Genomic DNA, 26124 nt, shown 5'->3' on the forward strand with positions numbered 1-26124 from the left:
CCTTCTTTTTATTTTAATATTAGAAATTTAGTCCTCCCATCTCACAGAAAGCTGTCAGGTTAGTGAAGAATTACAGAGATGAATAATAAGCGCTTGTTGTGAACTGGGTCACAGAAGATCTCTATGACTGACTTACTGTGAAAAACAAATGGCATGGCTATATGCTATGCTTTTTCAGGCTTGGTCCGTATTGCTCCAAATTATCCAGAAGGTGTGTGGATGTACTGGTGTGCACACCTGAATTATACCAGGAATCTGAAGTATTCCTTCCACAGAGCTCCAGCAGGAAAGCTAGCTTTTGTGGGGAAAATCCTTTACTGACATACCCTAAAAAATCTTGTTGGTTAGCTTAGCAAACAAAAGTTTCAAAGGAGGTACAACAGCTCTCTATAACTAGCCCAAACTAGAAGTGAGTAAGAGAAAGAAAAAGAAAAAAGATAATTTTGGCCAATGCCAGTACAAGAATTAATCACCTTGTTCATAAGTAAGCTTGCCTGGAATATAAGATCTGGAACAGTCTGTCTTTAGCAGTAGTGGAGATAAAAGAAGTCTCATTTTTTTCTATGGTGAAGATTTTGTAATAAGTGATGGTATTTGTATGGAAGATGTGAATGCATATGAGGAAAAGAAGATTTGACTTGATGAACCAGGAGTCCCAGACCTATTTCTTTTCTCTCAACTGAGAATGCTTAGTTAAGAAAGTATGAGATGTAAGCTATTAATTTTCAATGTGCGATATTCTGCAGAGAGAGAGAGGTTTTAATGGGCAGCATGTTGTTCCTCTGATCTGAGCTGTAGTTCCAAAATGTACAAATTTTCCAGCAAGGCCAGAAAGCAGATGTGATTGTTATAGGTAAGCTTAAAGGAAGGGGGCTTTTGTTTAGGTTTTTTTGGGTTTGGTTTGGTTTTTTTTTGAGGGGACAAGTGAATTTACATTAATTGAACTTTTTATGCAGAGGAAAAAAATCTTTAAAAATCTAAAAGTAATTCTATTTTCAGTACCAAAGAAAAGATGTATTTGGCTATAATTACACTTTAGGATTCTTCTCCTCTTCCTCCTTTTCCACTGTACAGATTGCAAATTCTTAGTTTTAAGTCCTAGGTGTTTATCTCATAGGAAGTATTTAGAATGGCTTAACAAAATATTTATAATGTGGCAAGTGTCTGCTTCTGTTTCTTTATGTTACTGTACCAGATAGTAAATTAAGGTACCAAACTGCTGCTAGCGTTGACTTTGGTGCAGTTAGCACCAAAAAACACATTGAAGGTGGAACAGACCTGGTTGACTGTTAGAATACAAAACAATTTTAATTTGTCCCAGGCTTGTGATTTTACCAGCAGTGTTTAAAGATAGTGGTATCTTCTCTTATTTTTTTCTTTTCCCTGCATTTAATAGTAAGCACTCTACTAGCTTAAAAGCTGTTAAAAAAAAAAAATCACTGAAGACTTGGAAAGGTAAATAACATTCTGTAGCACCAGCTGAGTATGTCCAAATGGATACTTAATGAAGAAGAAAAAAACGTATCAAAAAGCAGGACATTCAAGGGAGGAAGGGCTCTGTGAGCTTAGAATAGTAATGTCTACAGTAATTATGAAACACTATAAATTGTCCAAAAGAAAAACAATGAGTTGCGGCAATTTTAGATAAGACTGACAATAATAAAAGCAATCTTACTCCTGAGGCTTTATTTAGATTTTTACCTAAAAAGAAAAGGATTTGTTTGTCCAGGTAAGTATGTATTGCTGCTAAGTAGTTTCTTTTCAAATGTGTACACATTATTGAAACTCTTTCCAGAAGCAGAGGAAATCTCAATAGAAATTTAGTGACTTTTAACAGTAATTGAGTATCCAAGTAGTACTCTGAAGAATATTGCTAGTAGACACTGCACAAATAATTTGGTTAAATTGAAGGTATAAAATTAAGAAGTTAATCCTCCTGCCCTGTTAAAATAGTAGAACTAAAGAAGAAAAAAATAATGGAATAGAACAATAATTCCGTTTCATAGGAGGTAAACTTATCCAATCAAAGATATATAGGAAGTATTTTATGTACAGTATAATAAAAGCTACTTCTAAGTGCAGCACTCCTACCTCAGGATTTGGGGTCTGGGGACAAGTGCAGAAAACTGATGAACTAGTTTAAACAGAACTATTTCTTTTCAGATTTTATGTAACGGTAGTGTTATCTGAAAAGAGCAGTGTGCTGCTTAATGTGGCCTTAAATTCCTGTAGATTTGTGGCTGCAGTACAGTTACAGCAGCTGAAGATGCAGTCAGAATTTTGTTAATCGCTGTGATAAGTGGTTGTTAGTAGAAATAGCAATGGAAAATGCTGAAAAGCAATAGAGTAGCAAGGGCATGAAACCGCCATTTTTTTGTCATCTGATATGTGTGATGTTACTTATCCTTCTGTCATGACATGCAGGAAAAATTAGCACCTGCTGGATTACAGGAAATCAATACTATGAGCAGTTACAAGGGGTTATTGTTTTGAGTTTTTTTTGAAAGTAACTTCATCATTTCTTTATAATTGGAGTCAGTCTAAACTTCTATATATGCTGATTTGATCTAAGTTAATGGAATCCTCTGAGAAGGATACAGGTGTTTCAGAAACTGTTATGTTTATCTGTAGATGACCATTCCATAGGCTGCAGCATTCGGGAAAAAAAATAATACATTTTAAAACATATGCCATTGTATTGATCAGTAGATAGTCTTAGGAAGCACATTCAGTTTTGGTCATCTTTTATAGACACTGTCCGTTTGGCAGTAACAGTAGCACTGTATGGAGACAAAATACATGTTTATTGACTGATTTGTTACAGAAATCTAGACAATATGCTTATGACCACTGTCATCTTTGCCATAACAGAGCCTGTTGTTGGCACCAGCAAATCTGCACTGATATATAATAAAATGACATATTTTAGGAGCAGAGTCTGCTTTTATTGCAAGTCATTCAGGAAATCCAAATGCTTATGCTGTAGTCATAAAGAGAAACCAATTTAAGGCCAGAAGCACTGCTGAATTGTCTAAATTCTTAATTTATTATAGACAGGTCAGTAGCTGAAAGAAGAACTAGTAAAATGAAGGCAGCAGTTGGAAATATGGGCAGACTCCATGTTTCCACAAGAATATGAAGTTGCTTTTATCTAGACCAGGCCTCTTGGCAGAAATAGGTAGGTGTTAAGAATGAGGCAATGATTCAGATATTTGGGGTAATACAATATGTAATTCTAGCCACACAATCACTAAGTGGAATCCAGAGCCTTGAATTTTGTATCTAGGCTTATGTGGTGTAGGAGAGAAAATTTGGGTAACAATGGAAAAAAATTAGGGTATTTTTAATTCCCATTTCAAAATCAATTTTCCAGAAGCAGAAAATTTTCAGAGGTGGTAGGCAAAGGCATAGATCAGCTTCCTTAAAAGGAATACACCAGTTCGCCTGCACACGTCAGACGAGAACAAAGACAAACGGGAGATTATATGACTGAGTTTTATGAAGTAATGAGTGACATGGCAAAAGATTGCACCTCTCCTGGGACAAGAAGCAAGAAATACTGGCTGAGATGAGTAAGTGGCAGGTTCAGAAAACACAAAAGGATGCCAGCTGGGTGGTTAGACTGTGTAACTCTTTGCTGCAGGAAGTTGTATCTAAAAGGCAGAATAGTTCAAAAACTATACAAAAATGGAATAAAAATCCATTGAAAGATATCAAATGCAAAGGTAAAACCTTTAACTAAAGACCTGGAGATGCAATAGTTTAAGAATTTGGGAGAAATTTGTATGGTGCTTCCTTCTCATTGCCACCTTCTGCCCTTCAGCATTTGCTGTTATCTAATCTCAGAGGCAGCATGGTGGCCTTGATGTCCCAGTGCATTTGTTCTTAGGAAAACTACAGAGTGGGAAAAGCTGAAATACACCCAACTTCATTGAGTTGACACCAAAATTAAGACTTTGAACATATATTTCAGCAGCTCAATCCACTGAGAATTCTCTCATGAAGATTTGTTTTGAATTTTGGTTTGGGTTTTGGTTTTTTTTCTGCTAAAAATGAGCAGAAGAAGAGTAAATGGTCAGTGATGATCAGCATAGACACAAAGATGCCCTTTTCCTTTTCTGCTGAAGTTGTGCCCCTGGGCGTAATAGAATGTAAAAAGGAATAAAATAAATAGCTGGTTAGGGTGCTTAGTCGAGAGGAGCGAGTCCTGGGTCAGTTGACCAGCTGGCAAACAGAGAATACCTACGTCTGTATTTTCTGGAAATACAGGAAGAAAGATAAGATGCAGGGGATGTGGTTTAATTAGACCATAAACTTTAACTTATCTGGGAACTATCATCAATAGCTCATACAATGCAGGTCACCATTCCTTCCCTAATTGTTTCCACCTGATAGAGCCCTCCCTGACATCCACAGCTGGACCCCAGCTTGTTGCAGGGACGACTCCTTTCTCCAGAGAGCTAGAAACTGAGGAAAGGATTTGCAGTGCCGGACAGTAGGTATACCTTCCCCAGGGGGTGTGCCTTTCCTTGCGTTTACTTGTGATTTTGTTGTGGAGCCAGAAACATAAGGTGGTGACTTGTTTAGTTTGGACAAACCTCCTAATCTGTTTTTTTTGCCTTGAAAGGGTGGGCAGCTATTGTTCGCAGAAGAGACGCAGAATTCTTTCAAAGCCCTTCCAAAAAAATCACTCGGGAGCTGGGTGACTCGATGGCTAATCTGGGTATATGGGGCAAAGTGCAGGCAGAGGGGAATTGAAGTTTTGCTCACTGGGTGTCCAGGGCCCTGGGGCCTGACCTGACCTGCATGAGACCAGCAACCTCATCCATTCTCCCTTCACCTTCTGTTGGAGTTAACAGATAATGACAGATACTGGTTATGTAGTTCGGTTGTACTTATAAATAGTCCTTTGGTCACGTGTGGTTGGAGGAGATTCTGTCCCACTTGGGAAAATTCTAGTAGCATTAAGAAATTGTTTCAAAAGCCATACAGGAATAAGACCATAATCACTTCAGATGCTGAAATGGCAATTCAAAATACACTGGTTTCCAAAGCAAACAGAAAATTGCTTATTAGGTTGTTAGAAAGAGTCCTTGCTCTCTTGCCTTAACAACATGTATTTGATTCATATATAGAAATTTTTCATCAATGTAATCTCGCTCAATTATACAGATATAATAGTAATTAAACATTCTTATGTAAAAACTACAGTATATTATATGATGTTATAATATGTACTGTATATAATGTGATCTATTATATATTAGTAATATTTTGATGCCCTTTTCTAATCTGTATAGAAATATCAGAGAGAAAAACTTCATTTTTCAAAAACTACCTCCAAAAAGCCATGCTACTTATATCTGTTTGCACTTTTTTGAAAATCAGAAACACCTCTTCTGAAACACTGTTCAACTTGATGAAGTCTCTGGGATAGCATTTGTAAAAACAATTATTTAATGAAAATGCAGACTACTAAGCACATCACTCAGTGATGGTGACATCAGCCATTGAACAATTAGTTGAAAATTTGTGATGCTGATGACTTTTTTCATGTAAAGTGACACAGTGAGTTGGATTAATATAGTACTCAAGTTTACATTTTTTGAGTGCAACACAATTACTTGTATTTGAGCTGTTGAAAAAAAGAAGAATTTTGTGATGACTGGTGCAATCAAACAATACAATGTCAGCATAGTAAAGATTTCTACTCATTGATTATTCTATCTGTAACTAAATATCTAATACATGGTTGAGGAAACGGTGGAAAATTTAGAACTTTTTTCTTTTTATTTTATTTTAATAAAGTATCACCTTGTCTATTTATTGATTTTGTGAATACTGCATATCCTAGGTCTTAACAGAGGCCTTCTCCTAACTTTGTAAATAATTTATTTCATAATTACTCTTAAGTGTTTGTATTAATAAGGTAACTTCTGTCATTCATGCTGTTTTAACAAAGGTATACATTTACAAATAATCCGTAAGAACTTTACTTGAACACTAGATGGCAGCAAATATTTAGAAGTTGCCTTTTTTTTTTTTTTCCCCCCCCTGCATATTATTCAGTGAATATTCATTGAAGTTGGGGGAGGAAGGAAAGTGCAGTACCATTTCAGTACCATATCTGAAACCCAACTGTATTTCATAATCTCTTTTTTTTCCCCTCAGTCTTAACTTATGAAAATAATTAATTTGTAAGTAATATAATGAGATATTTGAACAAATGAGGCAAAAAAAATGTGGCATTTTTTTTCTTTTAATTGTCAGACTTTACTGTCATCGGTAATGAGAATTTTACATTTTCATGATTGTGAAAGTCGTTGTTTGGGGGAAAATGTTACTATTGGACTATGTTGTTATGCTATTTCAAGTTGTCTTTTGAAAGATATTTGAATCGTGGGAAGAAACCAAATGCTGAAATTAACCTGGGTAGCAAATTGAGTAATAATAACCCGTGGGCTCTATTAGATGTTTTCCCTGTAGTAGTTTATGAAGAACTGAATGTTTTTGTAGCTACTTCAGTGCATTATGTAGCTATATACTTTGAAAAATAACACAGTGGGGCTTCCCCAGACCTCCTTATGCTGTTGAAGAACAAAATATCACCTGAAAAATGTGTGAGACAAAGCTTGGGGTTACTCCATGCTATTAGGCGTTGATATCAACAAGGTTTTGCCAGATTTCAGTTATTTTAACTCAGGGCAGATTTCGCTTGCATTTTTATTTTTGACTAGATATTTATGTTATTTCAAAAAGAATATCTGTATTATTGTTAAGGTTTAGGTGCTTAGATCTGACCGTGCATATGAAATCACTTAGAGTTGTACAGGGTTTTTTTAATTTGTGCCTAGTCATGTGGAACGTTTATATGAAATCCAAACACCAATAAAACAAAAATAACTTTAAAAGTGTAGTAATGGATCACAAAAATTCAGTAAGAGGGACTTTTGCTTGTTTTAAAAAAACAGCAACAACCGAAAAATATTTGGTCGTGGGACATGCAGGAAATATTAAATTGTCCTGGTAAAATGAGGTTAACTGGAATAAGCAGTAAAATGATTCTCATGAATGTAATCAATACAAAATAGAGCTGAAATTATCAAGTGAAAATGTGTGTGTGGTAAATAATTTGGTGATAAAACTATTGAATTGGCAAAAAAATTCACCTAGCAAAACAACTGCTTTGGTATACTTGATTTGGCCTTGAGAAATAAATAAATACATGTATATATATACCTGTTCAATTTTGTTATGTTTTGATATAACAAAAATGTAGCACGTACCTATATGTTTGACTTGCCAGATACAACAGGAGAAAACTATTTGTAAAAACTGTGTATAAACAGATTGCCAAGTATGAGGGCATGCTGAAGAAAATCCTGAAGATTGTCAGTATCATTTGATTTAGGACTTGAACCAGAAAGTGCTTTTACATTGGTATGAAAAAATAATCTTTTAAATGCAATTTTTTTTCTTTATAAAGGTACTCTTCTTTAAACTACCCTGAGCATATTCGCTAAATAATTATGTCGTTTCGTTCATCTTTTTTTATAGCAAGCTTCCTCAGTATCATCTTTTAATTGTAAAAATCGTGAGTGGTGTAGGAAAGATCATGTAGGTCACTGTATCTATAATATTACATCACAGGAGATACCATGTTATTAGATGTTCATAAGATGAAGTTGTGTAAATGGTTCAAGTTATTGTCCTATGATTAACTAAAAATAATTTAAGTTGGAAACATACTGACGCTTTCTTTAATCTAGTGCTAACTCTCTGAATTCTGTATGTTTTTAGCCAAATACTCATGTTCAGCTGTAACATATACATTTAATTTTGTCTCTTTTCCTATTTCCAGATTGCTCTTGGAACAGTAACTAATGTGGAAGAAGCAGTAAAGTGGATAAGTTACACTTATCTTTATGTACGGATGAGAGCAAATCCATTAGTATATGGCATCAGTCACAAAGCTTATCAGGTATAAAATGCATTTTAAAAAAAATCTGTAACCTGTTCTAGGTCTCTAATCCTTCCCTGATGTGAGGATAAATATTTGCTATTTCTGCTTACCTGACATCAGCAATTCTTCTAAAGTGCTTAGAAAAAGATATTTTCTGTAGAGAGGTATTTTTAACACTAAATTAAGAGGTCCCTTCTGTTCACATAAAAATACATTTTAACTGGCCAAGTTATGCTCCAAAGGACAACATTCATTCTTATCAGACAGTTACTGTAACTTAGCCTATAGCCTATTGTCAGTGTTTCAGTATTGTAGGCTAGATATAAATGATAAAATAAAGCATTCTTGAGTTGCTTGCTTTCCCCTCTGCCCCCATCAGCTTTTGTTTTAGAATGTTTCATCCCATGACATGCTTATAAATTATAAAATGTCATTTTTAATTGGGTTGGGTTTTTTTCTTTCTTGTGATTTAGCAATTATAACATTTTTAATCATTTATTTTCAATTTTTTTACTCTATTTAGAAGTGTTCCATGTAGTGATATAAATCAGAGCACAGTTACATAAGGTTTTTTTCATTATCTGTAACTTTTAGGAAGTTTAAGTGTTTACAGATTATCTAAATATTGTTACTTTTTTCTGTACAGCTCTTTATAAGCGTTTAATGTGAACACAGTTTGGACACGGCTAATTGAGCCTAATGCAGGTGAAACTCTCACAAGTGTATGGTCACTGCAGTTTATTTCACATGTCCTGAATCTGTTTTGTGACTTCATAATTTGTTATGATATTGTGAGCAGCAGTTGTTTTGGTCATTGTAACATGTAGGGATATATGTCAGGAGATTTTATTTTTATAGCTTTTGTGTCTGATAGTGGAAGCTGCAGTGGAAGTAGGTAGGCTATTGTTTAAGCAAGCTTCTGCAGACACCTTTAGATCTCTGGTCATCTCAAATCTGTTTTCTGTAAAAAGACTTACAGTACATTACCATATGTGAGTATAATACTATATAACACAAATCACAAAGTAATAGATAAATGAAAAGCAAAAATTGCTTTGCTAGTGAGAAGAATGTTGTTGTCCCATTCCTATAAATTCCTTCTTTTTTTTTTTTTCAGGTATTTTCAATCAGTGTTATTAACAAATTTTAGTTTAAAAGAAATGCAATTGTGGTGGTAATAACTGGTGAGAAAAAAGAATAAAACACTAACAGAAGTGGTTTTTATAAATCTAGAAAATAATGAACAACAGTTGCTTCCCCTCTGCTTGCTTTTGTGTTTTTATTCAGCTGCTGAGAAAGTGGAGATTGCCAGCACTTGTCTTTTCCTGCCACTAGCCTCCTGTTTACCCCTTCTGATTTGATGTGCTAATAATAGACATTCCTATTTTTGTGTTAAGGCAGTAACAAATTATATCAATTTGAAGTGTTATCTATTCATGTAGGAGCAAACCCAATGCCAGTCCCCTTATTTTCTAGATAAACCAGTTTTAAACTTCAAAGCTAATAAGTTATAGACAGTGTACGGATGGTATAGTGCCAGATGCAGGCATAACCACAGATTTGCTCACTTAGGCCATTCTGCTCCTTCTGTTCTGGTTATAGGTATCCAGTTTTCATAATTGGTATCTTATTGTTTCTTAGTAATGTTGCAGCGTGCCAATTTCTATCTTTGTTTTGGCTGACAGCCAACGTTGCCCATTCAGAATCCATATATCTGCATAAGCATCGTGGGTCACACTCTTCCCAGCTGTTTGGTGGGGCTGAGAAGATGCAAGCTCGTTCTCCTTTCCCTTTCCATAGGTGCTTACCACATCCAGTAATTACTTTAGGGCACAAAAACTCCAGCCTGTCCAGCAACACAAAAAGGGTGTGTTGCACTGCACAGGGACACCAGGGTGAACATGCACCTGCCATGCACCAACACGTTCTGCATACCACGTGGTGTCTCCAGGATATTACTGTTCCCCACCTAGCCCATTTCTGGGCTATGCCCAGGAGTAGGCTACCCCAGGCCCACTGCTTTGACTTGTGACTTTTCAAGTTGTTTGCCAGAAGTGCCAATAATGCCTTTAATTAAGTTGGGAAAATGGCCAAAATTTATCATGAGCAGCAAGAAGAAACAAAGAGTGGAAGGAAAAAGTGGAGCAAATGTGAGTGTCTTATCAGTGAAGCCTGTGGTATGGATTACAGGCATTTTCTCATCCTTTTAGGGTTCCAAAGGAAAGGTGGCTGTTTTTTTTCAAGGTAACCCCTTTGTCAGTTTTCTCCACTTTCTGGATCCACTCTTTGGTGGTCCCACAGCTAAGCAAAGCTTTTTATCCCCATAAGCCGTATGTTTATGTTGAGAACATCCGTAAAAGTTAGAAAAGCTTGTCCTCAACACTTCTCTCAGTTAGCTAGAGAAAACAATGTGAATAATAATGTACTTTATCATGCATTCTTACGTTTCCGTATGTATACTCCAGACCTTCTCAGTTTCTTGCTGTGGACATGCCAAGGCTTGTTTTTAAGAGTATGGCTTAAAGCTGTTCTAGGCTGGATCTTTTACTCTGCGGGATTTCTAATTATGCAAGTTCAACAAGAAGGGTGCTAACCATAGGTTCTCTAGACTGGAATATTGTTTCACAGACTTTTCAAGTTGGTGACCTTTCCTTTAAAGTTAAAACCTTTGTATTTGTAAAAAATGTTAGTCTACTGTTACAGCTTTAGCTTTTTTGTATGTAAGGCAAAAGATTGGCAGGTAATTTGGGCTGCCAAAGGAGCAGGGAAGCATTTTGATATTTTTTTAATTTTTCCCCCCTCTTTAGGTTTAAGAAATGTCAAACATCTGGCACACTGATCACTTTTTTTTTTTTTCTGACCACCTCTGCTCTGAAATCTGACCTCAATGCATGACTTACTGTTGAGAAAAGCACTCTAGACCTTTGTCATCTTAGCTTTTGACTGGAAACTAAGGCAAGCCATAACTAAGGAGAAACAGCTTCAGAGTGACTGGCAAAGACAGGGAATATTAGGAACTAGTCTTGCAGCTGCTCTGTGGAGATGGCTGTGTTCGTCTGCAGCTTCACTGAACATGAGATGAAGCTCTTCAGCACAAAGATGAAACTGAATCCTGGCCCAGGGAAAACCAGAGCAAACCAAGGCATAGCAATTCTTAAAGCCTGCTCCTTTTTGCAGTCTTGGTCATATATCTCGGGTGCAGATTTACCAAGAGGGCTGGTATGACTTACTCCGTAGGAAATCTGAACTATACAAGCCCTGAAATAAGAATGCTGCCTGTGGACTAGAACAGAGTTTCAGTCTTTTAAAATTTGGTGACTAATCATTGCTTATGTAATTAGAGCCGTATCTCAGGTGCACATGTACTCGAAGGTTAACATGACTACAAATCCCTTTTCACCCACCCTTGTCAGTCTGGGTATGCCAGGCGCATGATGTGGAAACACACAGTTATACAGCAGTCCCACTCAGGTGGGAATTTTGCCCAGCCTTGTATGTACTAATGAGATACTGTACATTATTCCTTGGACAAAACGTCCAAGTTCCTGAACTTTGATATGAATAGAAGTGGTGCTGGGCACAGCAAGCTCCTTGTGTGCTTTTAACGTGAATGTTTATATGGCACGTCTATAACTCAATAATTAGAATATCCCAGCTGACATACCCAAAGCTTTTGGGGACGCTAGAGTTTTTTTGCTAGTAAACATTTCAGCCATCCAATTTGAAGCTTATTCTATTTGGGGTACAACTAAAGCCATCCTCATGTCAGATACCCAGGCAAGGTATATCTTCAGCCATTTTCATAAATAGAAGATACCAGAAGATGGCATGTTTTTGTGAAGTACACAGTACAGTGTATACAGTAATAATAATTTCATGAAGAATATGTTATCATTAAAACTTCTTTCAAAAACTTCAATGTAAATTTATTTCATAATCATGCTACTCTTTCATAAGTAATATTCGTCTACATTGTATTGATAGTCTTAAAGCATTGTAAAAGAAATATTATTCTGATTATTTTGTCCTGTACAGACAGGTTTTGGTCAATAATGTCAATGTAACTGTTATTAGTGAGGTCTCAGGAAAATCTTGACTTCATAACTGTACCTTCCTTTTATTTGATTTCTGGCTTTGTGTGACTGGGTTAGCTCAATAAAATTATTTATTTAACACTTTTTTTTTTTAATTTTCTACAAATAAATGTGTGTGTTTCATGTCTAGATGGATCCAGGTCTAGAAAAGCACAGAGAACAATTGGTAATTGAAGTCGGCAGAAAACTGGACAAAGCCCGCATGATTCGCTTTGAAGAACGAACTGGCTTTTTTTCTTCAACAGATTTAGGCAGAACTGCCAGCCACTACTATATTAAATACAATACTATAGAGGTAAAATATGATGTTCTATTTCTGGGGGTTTTTCCTTCTTTTTGAAGCTATACCTAAAATAGTTGTAAGATATTACAGAATATGTAGCTGGTTTGTTCAATATATTTTCAAATCATATTTACCGAAATGGGGAGAGAGGAAATAGAGACGAAAAAGAAAGAAACTAAGTATAAAGCAATACTGAAAAATTAGACTTGGTGTGAAGTGAGATTTGAAATTTCTATAGTCTCTGCCTTCTTTTAGGTGAATTCTAAGAAACATTTTGATACCAACAGTGTGTGCAACCATTGGTACATGATAGAACATTCAAATATAGAGTCTGATAACAAAGTTTTTCTGCATGAAAAACCTATCAGGTTGCCAACCTTAAACAGGTTTTGGCACTGTAATCGGATTGTGTTGTAAATATGTAAGGAAGATGCATTTGTACAAAACCTTGTAGTATTGGAAACTTGATTTGATGTACACATTCATCTTAAACCCTTTCTTTTGTAGGAAATAAGTCTTTTTCTTGAATAAAAGCTGAAGACTTGGCATTAATAATTTTTAACTCTTTTGTCACTATGTATAATTAGTCTCACAGATTTATTCACTCAAATTTTATGTCCTAGACTTTTTTTGAAATGCACATAGATTTCATGTCTCTTGATTTTGGGGCACCCAAGTCGAGGGACTGTTTTTCTGAAAGTGCTGAGAAGTCATTCTGCAAATTGTTCCTGTTTAAATTGCATCACTCTGGTCTTCCAGTAACTTACTTGCATTTTAACCTTATATGCCTTTTAAAGTCTTGGTTAATGTTGCTTTTGTGCTATATGTATATTTTTATTTTCGGTGTTAAATCAATTTATTTTTGTTTTTAATAGACTTTCAATGAATTGTTTGATGCTCATAAAACAGAAGGTGATATTCTTGCTATAGTATCAAAAGCTGAAGAATTCGAACAGATAAAGGTAAAGCTGTATCCTTTCATACAAAGAATATGTCTTAGAACTAGACACTTCTGTAGTAATCCCTCCATAAATAGTAAGTGTCCACAGACCCAAGTTTTGTTAAATATTAAGCACCATTATAAAATGTTTTCTACGTAGGCATAATTGCCAAGAACTATATATGCTCTCACTCAAATTTGTATGTAGTTCAGCTTGAACTATAGTGCACATTTAATAACTAGCTATGGATGTTTGAGAATTTCTTTTAAATGCTTTTAAGAACTTTTCAGCTTCTCAATTATTAACAGGTGAAGATAAGTGTCCATTGGAATAGTGCACCCAGGGATGAAATAGTTTTTCTGTTTGAAGTTTAAACCGTTACTAGATGTCTCCCTGAACAATTTGCTTTATTAGAAATGAGGCAGGACTCACTGAAGTTAAGTCTGTGATATACTATATGCAGGGAACAATATTAGATTAGCAGAATGATAAATTCTGATAAATTATTTTCAAATTTGAAATCTAGAAAGTTGTTGTAACAGATTTTGTTGTGCAGGCTGGAAGATTACTGTACTATCGTACTCAGTTCAATTCCAACCTCCCTTTTTGCCTCCTGTGTGGGTAGGACGCAAGAAAATACATTGCAAGCCGGCATGAGCTTGTTTGCCCATGCTTCCATCTCATAGAGGTGCGAGCCAGACTCCACAGGGTTTATTAGCTTGGGCTCATTGCCATTTTATCACAATTATACAACTTTCAGATCAGAGTTGGCTCTCATTCACCTGGCTCTGCAAACTGGCAGTGTGAATCCCTCACCATCTACATATTTACACACATCGTCTGAGTATTACCATCTCTTTCTCTAATGGAGAAATTCTATTTTGCTGTAATCTCTTCTATTATAGAAGATAATAAGCAGTGAGGCTTCACAGTGATACATGCAACGTTTTCCAAGCTCGAAGGGTTTTTTTATTATAGTGATATTTCTTTGCTAGGTCTAAATTTAGCGTAATTGAATATTTAAAAGGAAAGCATATGGAAAATATGATGTGATATGTTTCTATATTTGTAATAAAGTTACTAGTGACGCTTCTTGACTAAAGCATAGTTTTTCTAGTTTACTTTCTCAGATTTGTATGGTACGGCATCAGCACAACATCATTTCCATTTTTTTGTGACTTGCTTGCTGTACAGCGCTGAATGTTAAAACTAGTAACTGATTTTCACAAGAATAACTCAGGATTTACCCCTCTGTGTGATACAAATTGTGACTTTTGTTAATATGAATCATGTCTCCATAATGCCTTTAAAAATTCTGTATTTTGAGATAAGTAAGTCACCAGTAGCTGAAATACAGGTCTGGATTTGACCTGTAATGTGCTGTGCAGGAGCAGAAAAAATTATCGAAAATGCTGTTGTAAGCAGAGCACAATATTCCCCTGACACTGGAGTCATCTGTAATAGTTGTGTCCTTCATCTTTTTCTTTCCTGTAGGACCAGTGGCTGGATAGTTGGAGATTTTAACCCAATTGTCTTAGGGTCTTTTGTATGCCAGGTAGTCAGGTCCAAATAAAAATTACTTTCAGCTGGTTCCCTGCAGGGACCAAACATTTACCCTCTTTAAATAAGTTTTATACTAACAGACTATCAGTAAATCAAAGAATATGTAGATTTATGCTGGTTTTGCCATGTAAGGGTCAGTAGTTAGAATGTGAAATGTTATGCATTATTCAAGCCATAGATATTAATATTTCTTTACTCATATTAAGACTTAATCTTATTAACAGTGAAAATTTTAATATCATGAATCATAATACTTCACAGTTTTGAGTTAAAAATGTGTTATGCCACATGCAAACTATGTAACCATAATGAGTACATTTAATGTTAATTCAAGATTGCCCTAATCCAGATGGACAGAGGTTTTACTCTGGTCAAATAAAAAATGAAATCTCATCAGATGAAGGATGGGAGGTCAGAAGATTCAATTTTTGTGGCATATCAAATTTTGTATGTCAATGGCAACCTTAATAGATGGTGATGAATAATAAAATGTAATTGTGTCACTATTAAGATAGTTTCAATTAGGGTCTATTAGCTACATAGTGGAAGATGTGGGTTTGTTGCTTTTTTTCTTCTTTTTTTTTTCTCCTTAAAACTAGAGACTCCATTTAAAAATAATCTAACTATGTTATAAGGAAAATTTTATTTCGGTGTAAAAATTTTTATCAAATTGCTCCAGCCTCTTCATAATGTATAATTGTGTTTCAGGTAAGAGAAGAAGAAATAGAAGAGCTGGATACCTTACTGAATGATTTCTGTGAACTTCCTGCTCCAGGAGGTGTGGAAAACAATTATGGAAAAATTAATATCCTCCTTCAGACATATATTAGCAGAGGGGAGATGGACAGCTTCTCCCTTATTTCAGATTCTGCATATGTTGCACAGGTAAAAATAGTATTTTTTACATATCTGTTGCTGTCTTCTGCTGTTTTCATTCTCCCAAATGTTTACAATTATGTAAGTAGGCCTTGATCTGCAACTTTTTTGTACATTTCTATGCAAATTGATTTGAAAATAAGAGCCTTGTGTGTGTGCACATGTGTGGTATAATATTTAAGTAGAAATGATTTGCAAAAGCCTACCTTGGGAGACTATTGCATTTTTTGTTAATTATGAATGTCCTTTTTGTTCGTATTACCCCTGTAGTCTTACTATATTTAGTAGTTCTAGCTATGATTGCACAGAAATTTTGTTCTTAACTTACTGGGTTTTCTTCGAAATCTGAAAAACTGTTGCAATCTATTTTTATGTTTTGTATACTTTTATACTTCGTTCTGCAAAACATAATTTGTATTTTATTCACATGCCTTGGTTTACACAAGAAAGATGTGCTATTACAATTTTATTGCTAGATGTAATAATGCAAATTTACATACCAGTCTGTATAGTTGTTTGTCGGCTTGATTTGACACCTGAATGGTTGATAGTTATACAGCATGTTTAGTTATTACACAGAATAATAAGAGTACTGCAAGTCCGTGACAGAGAACTGCTTGCTTACACAAGAACCCATCTTAGAAAGAAAGGGGTGTTGCTTAAAAGTTTAGAATTCTGAATCCCAAAGAACTCCAAGTGACAAAATGCTTGTAGACAATCCCAGATGTGCAACAATAATGAATGTATAAAATAGATTATAAAGTTTTACCTTTTAGCCCATCCTATGTCTCTCTTTTTTTTTCTTTTTTTTTTTTTTTTTTGTAACAGTCAGCAACATGTTGCATTGAATCATTCTTCTCTTATCCTTACAAAACCATTTTGGAAAGAATTGATAGTAAAATTGCATTTAGTTGGTGCTAAAGATGAGAGTTAAATATTCAAAAGTGCACATATCCTTCAGTAAGATTTTCATATTAACATTACCTTCTTCAGAAGTGTTTACATTTCATAGCACATATGGGTATAAATGAGAAAATTCTGAAATCATTATGCACATCATAAAAATTGTGGTACTTGCACAACAAGATCATTTACAGTATGATTCTTTTAATCTTTGCTTTCAAGACAATTGCTTTTATTTTTCTGTCTCAATTATGGTATTTTTAGTGAGGCATCATGGTCGTCTTCTCAGATCTTCATAAATGGTACATGTGAAACCAGTGCTACAAATTGTGAACTTTTTTAATTGGATAGTGACTATTAAGAAAATCATTCATCCTTTCTAAGTAAAAGAAATGTGCTTCTTTAGTAACATATGCTTCCTATCACGACCAAATAATTTTCTATTTTTTTATTCCTGTTGGCATTGCAGAGTCAGTAGAGAATGATTGTATTCTATTCAATGAATCAAGAACAGAATTGCTAATCCAGGCATAGTACCGGTAGGCCAAATTAAAAAAAAACACAAAAAAACCCACAACTTCATAATACGGCTTGATAAGTTCATGAAAGGAATATCATAACTTACGTTTTCAGGATAAGACTGACCTCATTCAAGCTTATGTTAGTAATTAATTTTCCAAGTCCAAAGCAGATTTATACAGTTTGGTTATACAATAGTCTCAGAAGATAGTAACATGTTAAAAAAAAGTCACTACTGTTAAACTTCTGTGCATATGTTGTGAAATGCAGTGTAAAATGGGATACTATTATGGAAGCATAGCTGACGTGAAAAATTAAAACTTGAATTTCCATATAAACTGAGCTTGCAGGTGTATATTATATGGGGGGAGAAGGAGGAAGATATTAAGTATGGTAAGTGAATTTGTTTCAGAAGTGATTGAGATGCAATAAATTTAGAACTCCCTAACGTTAGCATAACTGTGATCAAAATTCTATGTCAAACCTGCCACTACAACTTTAATTAGTTACACATGTTCCTTTTCATAATTTCTGTAGGCAATCCTGAGGTAGTTCTGCCACTAGACACTGATGGAAAAAATAGTTTTCAAGAATGTTTGAAATAAATTTGAAAATCCATTGTTATGGTTTGTCAAGGATGAGTCTATGGGATCCTTTTCATTTTACAAAGAATACTTGAGAGAATTACAACATTTTTGCTTTTTTTTTTTCACTCCCCAGAATGCAGCTCGTATTGTTCGAGCTCTTTTTGAGATTGCCCTTAGGAAACGTTGGCCTGCAATGACATATCGACTACTGAATCTCAGCAAAGTCATTGACAAGCGGCTGTGGGGCTGGGTTAGCCCTTTGAGACAGTTCTCAGTGTTACCACCATCAGTCCTCTCAAAGTTGGAAGAGAAGAATCTCACTATAGACAAGATGAAGGACATGAGAAAAGATGAAATAGGTGAGAAATCAGCAATGCTGATCTGCTTAAACTGTTAGTAATCAATGGGCAAGTTAGAACTAAATCTGAGCCATTCATTAATATACCCACTCTGGTCTGGAAGCCATGTAGATGCTTTAATATGGTATTATGGTCTGTCCAATAAAGAAGGTTTATTCAGTCTTCACAGCTTGCAGTACAGCACAGCTTTGGGGGTAAGGCTAGCCTATGTCCTGCCAACCCCAGAACACATGTGGAATGGAGATGTATGTGGATATGTATTTACATATATGTGTATATATACATATTTATGTTGACCTGTGCTTCCCTTCTTCCTCACATTATGTAATACACTACTATAAAAGGCATCTGTTTATTTTTGCCAGTTGGCAAAATATGGCCTTTTTTTTTTATTGAAATACTATTAACGTGAAAAAGAATAAAAGCAGATTATTATGTCCTGGTATACTATCAGTAAATGGCCTGCTTCTGAAACACTGCATTAATTTTCATTGAACATGGAGAATTCATTGTCACCGGTGTCATTGCAGCAAAGCCTTAATGGAATTTTTTAAAGGATTTGACACTTCGATAATGAGAAAATCCACAAGCCTACTGATAGACATAATGACAATTTCTAGTATGTGTGTATAAACTGTTGTGCATAACCTGTCCACCAGCTGGTTGAAGTTGAAAAAAAAATTTGCTTGTAATATATTTCTTTTTCCTATCTTAGTGTATTTTTTCTTATTTGGGCTTTCTTTGCACCTGTTATTGCCAAGTTGTTGAGAAGCAAACTGCCATTTTCTTAAAAATCTAATTTTACAATAAAAATACAATTCATAGTCACTGCTTTTTAGAAGTTATGACCTCTGACTTGATATTTCTCTCATTTGACAAGAGAACTACATTCCTCACTTAGAAGGCTTTGTTACATACCTAATTTAGGTCAGAAAAAGTTGAATAAATATGTAAAAGTTGCAGAATGAGAGGCTATATTTTTATTTAATAAGTTAAGCCAAAGGACTATGGGAAAATTTTAAAAGCTTACTTTAACTATGCATTATAATATGTAGTAATTTTAAATGTATTAAAAATATAACCTTTTTAAATGTATTAATTTAAATTAATTTTAAATGTATTAAAAATATAACTGCTAGCATTATGCTTTTCCATTCAGAAGCATTAGAGCACTTTTTTATTCAGATTTGTTAATTTGTTGTGTATTTGTGCAGTCTTTTTAATACTTAATATTCTTTTCTATTAATAGTATTAGTGCTTTTTTTCTTATCCTTTTTTATGCTTCTTTATCCCCATACCTGCCTCTGGAGAAGCAAGAAATTTTGTATTAAAATACAAAATCAATTTTGCTTCCTTCAACACATCAACAAGATGGAAATGTATCAATATATACCTATAAAATGTCTAGTTTTGTTTTATATTAACTTAGTTTGAAAGTAGATGAGACTTGGGATTTGACTGTGAAAATAGGTCATTGTTGACTATATGTAATGATATTTCATGTTCTTCAGCCTTATAAACATCAAAGTAAGTTGATCTGTGCATCTCTGTGAAGTACTCTTACTTGGCATACCTCTTCGTGTCTAGCCTCTCTTTCTGACACCAAAGGTGTGAAGGAAGCACTTGCCTGGCAGCCACCGTATTTGAATTCAAAGCCATGTTGAAATGAGAAAAGGCACAGCTTCTAGGTGCTGCCTTGTTCTCTGACTCCATAGGACTAGTTTCAGTCTTAGCGTTTCTTCCTTTTTAAATGTTATTGTGACCTTGGTGATAGAATAAAAAAGACAGGAGCTAGCTGGCTAACTCAGTCCATGGCCTAGGGAGAGAGAAAAGCATCAGATGGGTGCCAGCTCTCCCAGTGAATAAAGAGCGTGTTGCGTGCACAGATCCCGGATTCCAGTGTACCACGAATTGGTCAACACCAATCTATGTGCTCTTCCAGTGTAACCATGGAGTTTCCAGAAAGCCAAGAAATCACTGTGTTATCTGAGGTAAACAGTCCTCATTTTCAGAATACAGATGGCAGTCATTGTGGAATAAGTAAAATTTATTCTTCTTTTGTTAAACATACCTATTTTCTTGAATAGTCAGCTTTTGTTCAGAAGGTTTTAATATTTCTTAAATGCCATTGATAGTTTCTCATAATGTGACTATTTAAAAAAAAAAGGGAGGGGGGGAGAGAGAGAGAGAGTTTTATAATATTTTACAGAAGTTGGGAGAGGATCCTTATTTTCCCTTAGCAGATTAAGTGTACAGAACCTCAGTGCTGTCCTGTACAAACACAGAAGTTCACCTCACACATCGTGATACAGAAGGTGATTTTTGGCATGAAAAGGTGTACTCGCCTACATAAGCTTATTGAGTCATATCTTTGAATATTTGACACCTACCTTTATTTAACATGATTTCTGAAGTTTTACCTCTAATTGCAAAAGCTAGTCACTCTGCAAGTATGCTATAATACTGCATATATCACCAAGCTGTACCAATATAATTGTTTTGGTTTTTAATAGTCCACTTGCTGGAGGAGTACTTATTTTACCAACTGCAAATTAAACTGAGTAAATATGTGTTAAAACTTTTGCATTAGGGATGTGCTTCTTAAGCAAGATCACCATTCATTACTTCAGAGTATAAACACCTGTGTGAGGCAAAATCTGCCAGTTTGTTAAATAAGAAAAAATGAAGAAGAAAAGTCAGGATCAATATGAAAAATAAGCAATTTCAAGATGTTATGCTCCTAAATTTTGTGCAATTGCAAGAAAAAGTTTGTATCACCTTTTCAGTTTGCACATAATGCAAATAATAGGATTTCTTCTCTTTTTTCTTTTTTTTTTTTAATGGGGAAGTGTGCACAGGAACCACATAACGATATCAGAAAATATTGGTAGCCATTTGTAAGGTAGCTTTTAACAGGTTTAATGGTACTTATGACTATTACAATTAAAATTTATAATATGCTCTGCATAATTGTATAAGCAATTTCAGTGAAAATGTGATAAACCAACCTTCTTTCCCTAAATAAGTTAGAAGTTGCAATATTTTTCAGGAAAAAAAGAAATCACTGCTGCATACTTTGTTTTATATTTAAAATTAAGAGCAAGGGAACAGAGATTTCAGCTGTAAAATACAAGTAGGAATTTTTTTTTAATTAATATAATCACTTTATTACCTTAGTGACCATGACTGTGATAGAGAATAAAAAACATTGCAGCACTTAGTTTTTCCTGTCTCAGTTACACACTGGTGTATTCTGAACGATCAGAGCTGCTGTGAGATGTTTACTAGTTGCATGCATTTTTAAGCTATTAAGTACCTTTATTGATTTTTATGAAAAGCATTCTGTCTGCTTTGAATCACTACACAGGAATTGTAGAAGTTCAAATGTGTGCCCTTCATTAAATAAAAGGTCAGTATTCATGCTTTAAAAAAGAACTATATGTCTTGGTAAGAGCCTGGTCAAAAAGTCAGTAAAGGAAAGGGAACTAGCTTGACATAATATGTTTTCAGTGTGAATTCTTAATAGTTATTTTAACCCCTTAGTTATAGCCAACAGGGGGGGTTAATGCTGATTTTTCTAGGCTCTAAATTGCTAATTCAAGTTAAGTATTACAAAATATTCAGACATGCCAGGTCAAGAGAGTCAGACATTTATGCACCTAAGAGCAAAACAAGCAAGCAATAATACTTCTCTCTAAAAGCCTATTTGAAAGTCGGAGTTGTATTATTTTTCCTGGAAATGCAAATTTGTTACACCTAATGTTTTCTTGGCAGGTCATATGCTGCATCATGTGAAGATTGGGTTAAAGGTAAAACAGTGTGTCCATCAAATCCCGTCCATCATAATGGAAGCAACGATTCAGCCAATTACCCGCACGGTGCTCCGAGTTCGGCTGAACATTGCTCCTGACTTCACATGGAACGATCAGGTAAAAAAAAAGGAGGTGGAGGAAGGACGGGAAGCATTAATTTAGCTTCAATAAAGGAGATGCTTTTTTGACACAGGGAGTCCATAGCTGTTTGGATAAGAAAAAAAAATTATTTTAGCTAAAAAGCAAATTTGATAATAGGAATGGAATGACCTTTAAGACTTTTGTAGAATAAGGCACCCAAAGATCATCTTTTTATTTCCACTAATTGTTACAGGATTGCGCTATTTATAACATGTTGAAGCAAGTGCTTATACTGAATATTAATAGTAGTCACACGCAGATTTGAGTTCTATGCCCAAAAAGGAGAAGCAAGAAAAAGGGAGACACGGATGGCTCTCTGAACTATAAATGAATGTCAAACGCAGAAAATAAAGCCTTGAAATACAGTTCATGTGTGCCAAGTTCTGCTGCTCTTTATGGCTTTACAAATGTACATTCACAACATCAGTGGCTTTTTTTCTGTTGGGACTTGTCTGAACAGAAAAACTGAGATATGTTTGGAATTATATCCATCTATATTTTGTGGTGCAAATTTATATGAAAGGAGTTGTACTAGTTGCACAGATACACCCGCACCCTTCGATTCAGAATCTGTTCATTAGAAATAGATTTAAGATAAATCTAAATGAAATACAAATGTCCACATGGGGGCATTGTATTGTTGCTGGTACTTCTGAAACTTTCTACAGAAACAAGGCAAAGATACCTCAATGGGCAAGCATATTTTTCTTTTTTTATGCTTAGGAGATTTATGCTTAAGATAAATTATTCTGAAAGGTGGATATTAAGTATCTGTTCTTTTATGAAAAAATAATTTTAAAATCCCTTAGATTACAAATTTACCGTAATCACAAGTAAATTAGAGTTTTATTCCACAAACATTTAGATGATTTTAGAATTTATTTTCCCTGCCTAAAGGCTTTTTCTTTTCTTTTGGAAGTTTCACTAAGTTAGCTCATGAATGGAAGATTAATGATCAAAGTAGAGAAAGCTAGATTTTGCTAGCTACCCGGATTTATTATGGAAATATTTGAATGGATTCCGAACATGAATTATTATTTGCTTCCTTATTTATGCGCAATACTTCAGAAGACAAACAAACATTACTTTTTAGGATTGAAACAAGTTTTTATTGTTCAATCTTTCATCCACTTTACCTGTAATCTATTAAAGAAAAAAAAGCCCACGACTGGTCTTCATATTAAACTGTATCTTAATACAAAGTAATTTCTCAATCCACTGTTGGATTTTTCTACAAAATATAGGTTCTTCTGTATTTTTACAAATTGAAAAGGGGTCCACAGAGAATTATACTCTCTTATTTCAATTCTGAACTTCTAAAGTTATAGCAAAACTTCAGCAAAAATCTATTTTCTGCTATGACTCCTTGACACAGTTTCCTTAACGGTTGCTTTGGAAACATTATGATCATTTTATGAATTCAACTTACAGAGTTCTTTTTGTGTGAATTTGTGTATTGGTACTCATCAAAACTAGGAAAGCTTTTTTTCTTTTTTTTATTTTTTTAAGGTGGCTGTTGATTTTCTTGTTTCTTCAGTAAATGAAATTTCTATCACAGTAAATAAACATAAAAGGCTGTTAAATTTTAATAGTCTCTAAAAATGAATAGCTGTCTTAGATTCACCCATTGACACTCTGAAACTGCTTCACCATCATCACAGAGTATTTTAGCAAGCTATTCAGAAGACAACTATAGAAACTTATAGGTATAGCTGTAATTGGTACAAAAACTAGCTGCCAAAAAATTCCATTCAAAGAACGGGAGTAGTCAAATAAAATCAGAATATTAAAAATTTAAATGCCATACTTAACTGAAATACCTCGCTTGGCTAACATTTCATGGTTTAAGACTGTTCCTTTACCTGGATACTTAGTTCTAGAATGATTTCATCACGAATTTTGCACTTGTCTTTGCAAGAGAAAGAAGATGTGTTTTGGTAGTCGTGAGATATGACATTAGTTTGATCTTTAATGGCTGCAGTTTTCAGTGCTGGGAGCCCTTAAGTTCCGTAAAAGCATGTGAGGCATATCCCAGCAGAAAATTCTTCTTATATTGTTAGAAGCCAAGGACTATAAAAATACCCAGACAGAGCAAGTAAGCCTTACTGCAGGAGGAGTCCAGCAGAAATACAGAATAATGCAACTAGTGTTAATTAGCCAAGTCATATATCAGATATGCAGTTTTAGGGCAGTGGTTGCCCAAAAAACAGGTATGTGTCAGCTCTTAAGAGCTCCCCAGAGTCCTTGAGAATCGTTACTGGAGAGTGTGTTGTGTTGCCTGTTCCCACGTTGCCCTTCTTTCCCCACGCAGCTTTGTTACAGGACTCTCCAAAACTAAGATGCTGTTACAGTTGATAATAAAATTTCTGAGCTTTGAACTTTATCGACTTCCTTAATTCTTCTTTCCTCTCTTAAATTCTCCTACACCCTGATGAAGTGATAGTCGCACTGTAATTTTTCAGAATGTCACCTGCAGTGACCTGTGTCCTTTCAGTTTCACTGCTTCAGTTCCCAGTGAAGCTGCTAGTGAAATTCAAATGCAATGAAAATGTATGATAGTCTTTACTGTCCATCTACTTATCTATTGTGCAACCATGTTAAAAAAGAACCTTAGTTCTATTCTTAATACATATTTTTGTCTGCAAAAGCCAGTACAGATTGTTTTCCAGCACATACATAATAATGAATTATGCTGAAAATAATGCGTGCTGTGTGAATCAATACCAGGTTCCTGTAGCATTAAAATTGCCATTAGAAGCAACTATGCACTTTGTGTTTTTTCATATTAACTACAGGTTAGGAATAATTCTAACTTTTTTTTCATTTTCATACTGGTTTTGTACCTTATCACTGTCCTCATCAGAAACATCAGAAATCTATGTTCATTTAATAGTATGTCTTCCATACTCCCTTACTATGCATTTTTCTTCTTTTCCTAGTTATTTAAGTAAAATGCTTGCACATTGGCACAAGACATTTATTCTGACAAAGAAACAAAATTCTTAACTGAGCATCCCACCTAGCTATGATTTGTGGCTGGCATTGCAAAATAAGGTACACAACAAAGGAAACAAAAATCTAGGATGGAATAAATTGTTGCCAGATGGCATGGGAATCATCAAGAGACAGCTCTATTTATGTTCTTCTCACTTCACCTGTAGCACTGACTGGATCTACAGCCTTCTGAATCCACTTACTGTATCTTTCTAGAGAAGAGGGGAAGAGAGAGAGGAGAGAGACACAATTCAGTGTCCAGTTTTTCCTGAGAGAATGTTTTTGACTGAAAAATGAGCAGTGGATAGCAAAAGACAATCCTCTCTACAGAATTTGAAGACAGAAGTGCAAGGAGGAAAAAGGAGGAGGAGTCCTTTTTTAGGAGCCTAGAGGAAGCCCTGAGAGTTCAGTATATTTATAAACAGCTGATGCACTAGCTTCAGTTGCATTTATATCGTGTCCATTTATATTATACGTACTTTAAGCAAACTCTTAATGAAACACTATCTTTAAGCAGACTGATCTAATTAGAAATGTTATATTGCTCTTACCTCTGATTTTTGTATTTCTGTGTTCCTTTGTAAGCCTATATGATTTAGAAATAGATCCGATATACCCAGCAAATCTAGAGAACGTCATTACAACTATAACAAAGTCATCTTTTCTGCTCTTAAAGGTACATGGCACTGTTGGAGAGCCCTGGTGGATTTGGGTAGAAGACCCTACTAATGATCACATTTATCATTCAGAGTACTTCATCATTCAAAAAAAACAGGTAATGGACTTTATTCAGAATCTCATAGCAAGACAAAAATAAAATTAGTGAGATGTGGATTTGTAAGGTCAAACAGTATTTTGACCTAAGCAGATTTTCAAATCAGTAGCACAGCTTTCAGTTTCGGAAGTATGTGATAAGCTTGGACTTCCATAAAGATGTTTTCTAATCTCAGGTGTCCCTTTTTCTCCTCTTCCTTTGGTTGGGACAGTTATTTCCAGGTGAAAAAAGAAAGACTGTAATGCTTTTGACTGTTAAAGATGAAGAGCCAGCCTTATTTTTATCTTTTGAAGTACATGGAAAGAAAATCCATT

General features: G+C 34.8%; 1 protein-coding gene across 6 annotated transcripts in view; it reads left to right on the forward strand.

Moving 5' to 3' along the window:
- The window catches only part of ASCC3 (activating signal cointegrator 1 complex subunit 3), a 289170-nt gene that overhangs the window by 187372 nt on the left and 75674 nt on the right, over positions 1-26124 (forward strand). For all 6 annotated transcript variants that reach the window (XR_015707982.1, XR_015707983.1, XM_087773468.1 and 3 more), the window contains 7 exons: positions 7862-7981; positions 12188-12352; positions 13216-13302; positions 15553-15729; positions 17863-18088; positions 21863-22017; positions 25712-25810. Coding sequence is in view for 4 of the 6 variants with exons in the window: in XM_087773468.1 (XP_087629594.1) it covers positions 7862-7981; positions 12188-12352; positions 13216-13302; positions 15553-15729; positions 17863-18088; positions 21863-22017; positions 25712-25810 (1029 nt within the window). In the remaining 2 variants the exon portion in view is untranslated. The remainder of the gene's footprint in view (positions 1-7861; positions 7982-12187; positions 12353-13215; positions 13303-15552; positions 15730-17862; positions 18089-21862; positions 22018-25711; positions 25811-26124) is intronic.

The sequence above is a fragment of the Nipponia nippon genome, unplaced genomic scaffold (assembly GCF_047370975.1).
Source record: "Nipponia nippon isolate SJK-2023a ecotype South Korea unplaced genomic scaffold, ASM4737097v1 scaffold_4, whole genome shotgun sequence".
In the NCBI taxonomy this organism is placed as follows: domain Eukaryota; kingdom Metazoa; phylum Chordata; class Aves; order Pelecaniformes; family Threskiornithidae; genus Nipponia; species Nipponia nippon.